Genomic DNA, 2,557 nt, shown 5'->3' on the forward strand with positions numbered 1-2,557 from the left:
CTACTTCGATCGACGTCGCCCGCCCTCCCATAACTTGAGCTTCTGCGGCAAAGACCACTTCTGATCAGGCGCAAGACCTTGCAGCATAGCTGCGAGATTCATGTTCTCGCCCAATTTCAGCAGTGTAGCTTTGTAGCCTTCTGCGGCGCGCCTCATACCTCTCAGCTCGGTCTGCGATGTGTCAAGCTTGCCCTTCACATCCTGCAACTCCTGTTTTGCAACACGTTCATCACTTGCCAGCGTCTCCAGCGAGAGCTCGCAGGCAGCGAGGTCAGCTTGCACCTTCTGGAGCTCATTTTTTGCAGCTTCTTCGTCGGCCAATCGCTCCTGCGCTGTCGTTGTCAGACTAGCCACCTCCCTCTTCAGCGCAGTGATCTCTTTCTGCTGCCTTGTATAGGCATCACGACCTCTCTCGAGAGCTCTCTCTTTCGTCTCAAGCTTCGTTTTTGTAGTTGACAATTCTCGTTCAGCCGTGGCGTGTTGCTGTTCCGCCATCTGCCGTGCCTTCACCTCGGGTTGGAGTTTCTGCTCAGCCTGAAGACGAAGATTCTTCTCCTGCGTAAGCTCTTTATGCTTTGCTTGACACAGCTTCACAGCCTGTTCGCGATCCTCGTTGTGGTTTTTGCATTTGGTTGTGAGACTTTCGCATTCCTTCTGCAGGTCCTTGTGTGATGCCTCAAGATTCTGGAAACGTTCGTCAAGACTTTGGTGTTCTGTCTTCAGCTCATTGTACGCGGTCTCCTTGTTGGCCAGTTCCTCTTTGAGATCGACCAAGGTTTTCTTGAGCTCACGTAGCTTCTGCTGCTCGTCAAGCAGCGTTTTCCGTGTCTCGGTGTGGTGATTCTGAACTTCCTTCTTTTCCTCGTTGATCTTGTTGATCTCCTGTTGAAGATCATGAATATCATCCTGCCACTTGTCGTGATCGGAGGCGTATTGTTCTCGCTCTTGTGCCAATTCTTGCTCAATACTGCTCTTCTCCTCGACGGTGTGCTTGATGGTGAGTGAAAATGCCCGTAACTTCTTACGCTCAGATTCCAGCTCCTCATCAGCTTTTCGCTTCACGCCGCCAACCTCATCCTTGTGTTGCTCTTCGACATTCTTCAATGCCTGCTCGTGATCTTCTCGAGCACGCTTGAGCGCGCGGTCATTGTCCAATGCAAGTGCATCAGCGTTCTCCCGAGCTATCGTAAGCCTTGCCTCCTTATTATCCCAAATAGTCTTCTCTTGCTGATGAAAGCGCTCCCACTCCTTTTGTTTTTCAGCAATCGCGGAGACCTTGCTGGCATTCGCATCGAAGATTTGGCGGTCTCGAATTTTGATGATTGTGTCTTGCTCAGCCACAAATTTGGAGATTTTCTGGAGATCCTGCTGAACACCGAGCAATCCTTCGTTGTAATGCTGAGCATGCACATTTTGTTCAACAGCAATGGTTGGCGTTGATGGTGGCGTGTGTTGGGATGGACAGCCGAACTGCATCGGTACGCTGTGAGTTCTGTGCATTGTGATATTCGCTTGTACGCTGTTAGACATCACTGATAGGATTGAGCAAAGAACAAGTTGGAGCCGCCGATGAGTGGTGAGCAAACGAGCGGCAGCTTGCTATCAGGACATGTATCCTCTTCATCGTTTGTATTGCTTGCCGAGACATGCCGTCACATAGTGGTCTGCCAGTCATAAAGGTGGCGGTGAACGACGGGAAGCGGCAGATGCGAGATATGAACGGGAGGCTGCTGCCATGCGCGCATCCTGTTGACTTTCCCGTCTTTGGCTTGTTGTGGTGTTCTTTTTGTTGTTTGATGGACGAATACCAATGCAATCATTGTTTAGGCATCCAGCATGGCATGTTGAAGGGCGTCCGTTAGTGAACAAGACTTGTTTGGTGGAAAGACGTGTATGTCTCAGCAACGTGACAGCATGGCGGGAGCAAATCGCAACCTGCTGTAGTCAGTGTAAGGAAGCAGGAAGGGGTACTTACAGTCTCCTATTCTGTGCCCACCGAGTTCCCAGTGTCTCCAGCAGTAAACCACTTTCGAAAGTGGCGAGGCGGCATGTGGGGTCGTTATATAGATCCGCATTGACCGCCATGGGGACCTGCATATAGCTCGGGGACAAGGTAGTGCAACACGGGAACTTTGTATTACCAGAGGCGTGGCAATCCATTACAGTGCTCCCGCAGGCCCGTAAATCTTGACATTGGTGGCCAGCCAGTACTGCAGTGAAATGCAGTTGAACACTGTTGTGGTTGTTAAATGCTGCTCTCGGCCAATCGGGATTTGCACTGGTCGACTTCAGGGCGAGTGGTCGAATTCTGCCAGCGTAGGATAAAGTCGAAGCCAACCTTGCGGTCTAGTCGAGGCACCATAGAGAACACCATCTCGCACTTATGTTTGATAACCACAAAAAGGCTCTGCCCTTTTCTCTTGATCATCTATCATGGTAAAACATACATTTCGTGAGTCCGTGAAAATCCCATCTTAGTTGCTCTCCTCGATCCGGTACTTTTCAATGTCGTGCAGCGGTTTCCCGCCTACGCCTCCCACATTCAGAGTGGTTCGCC

General features: G+C 50.7%; 1 protein-coding gene across 1 annotated transcript; it reads right to left on the reverse strand.

The window, feature by feature from the left end:
- RHO25_005737 (uncharacterized protein) lies at positions 1-1,500 on the reverse strand (the record flags this gene model as incomplete). The annotated part of the gene is made up of 1 exon (XM_023596618.2): positions 1-1,500. One exon carries the CDS (start codon positions 1,498-1,500, stop codon positions 1-3), a length of 1,500 nt encoding a protein of 499 aa, XP_023451875.2.
- Positions 1,501-2,557: the final 1,057 nt, after the last annotated feature.

This window comes from Cercospora beticola, chromosome 4 (assembly GCF_033473495.1).
Source record: "Cercospora beticola chromosome 4, complete sequence".
Classification (NCBI taxonomy): Eukaryota; Fungi; Ascomycota; class Dothideomycetes; order Mycosphaerellales; family Mycosphaerellaceae; genus Cercospora; species Cercospora beticola.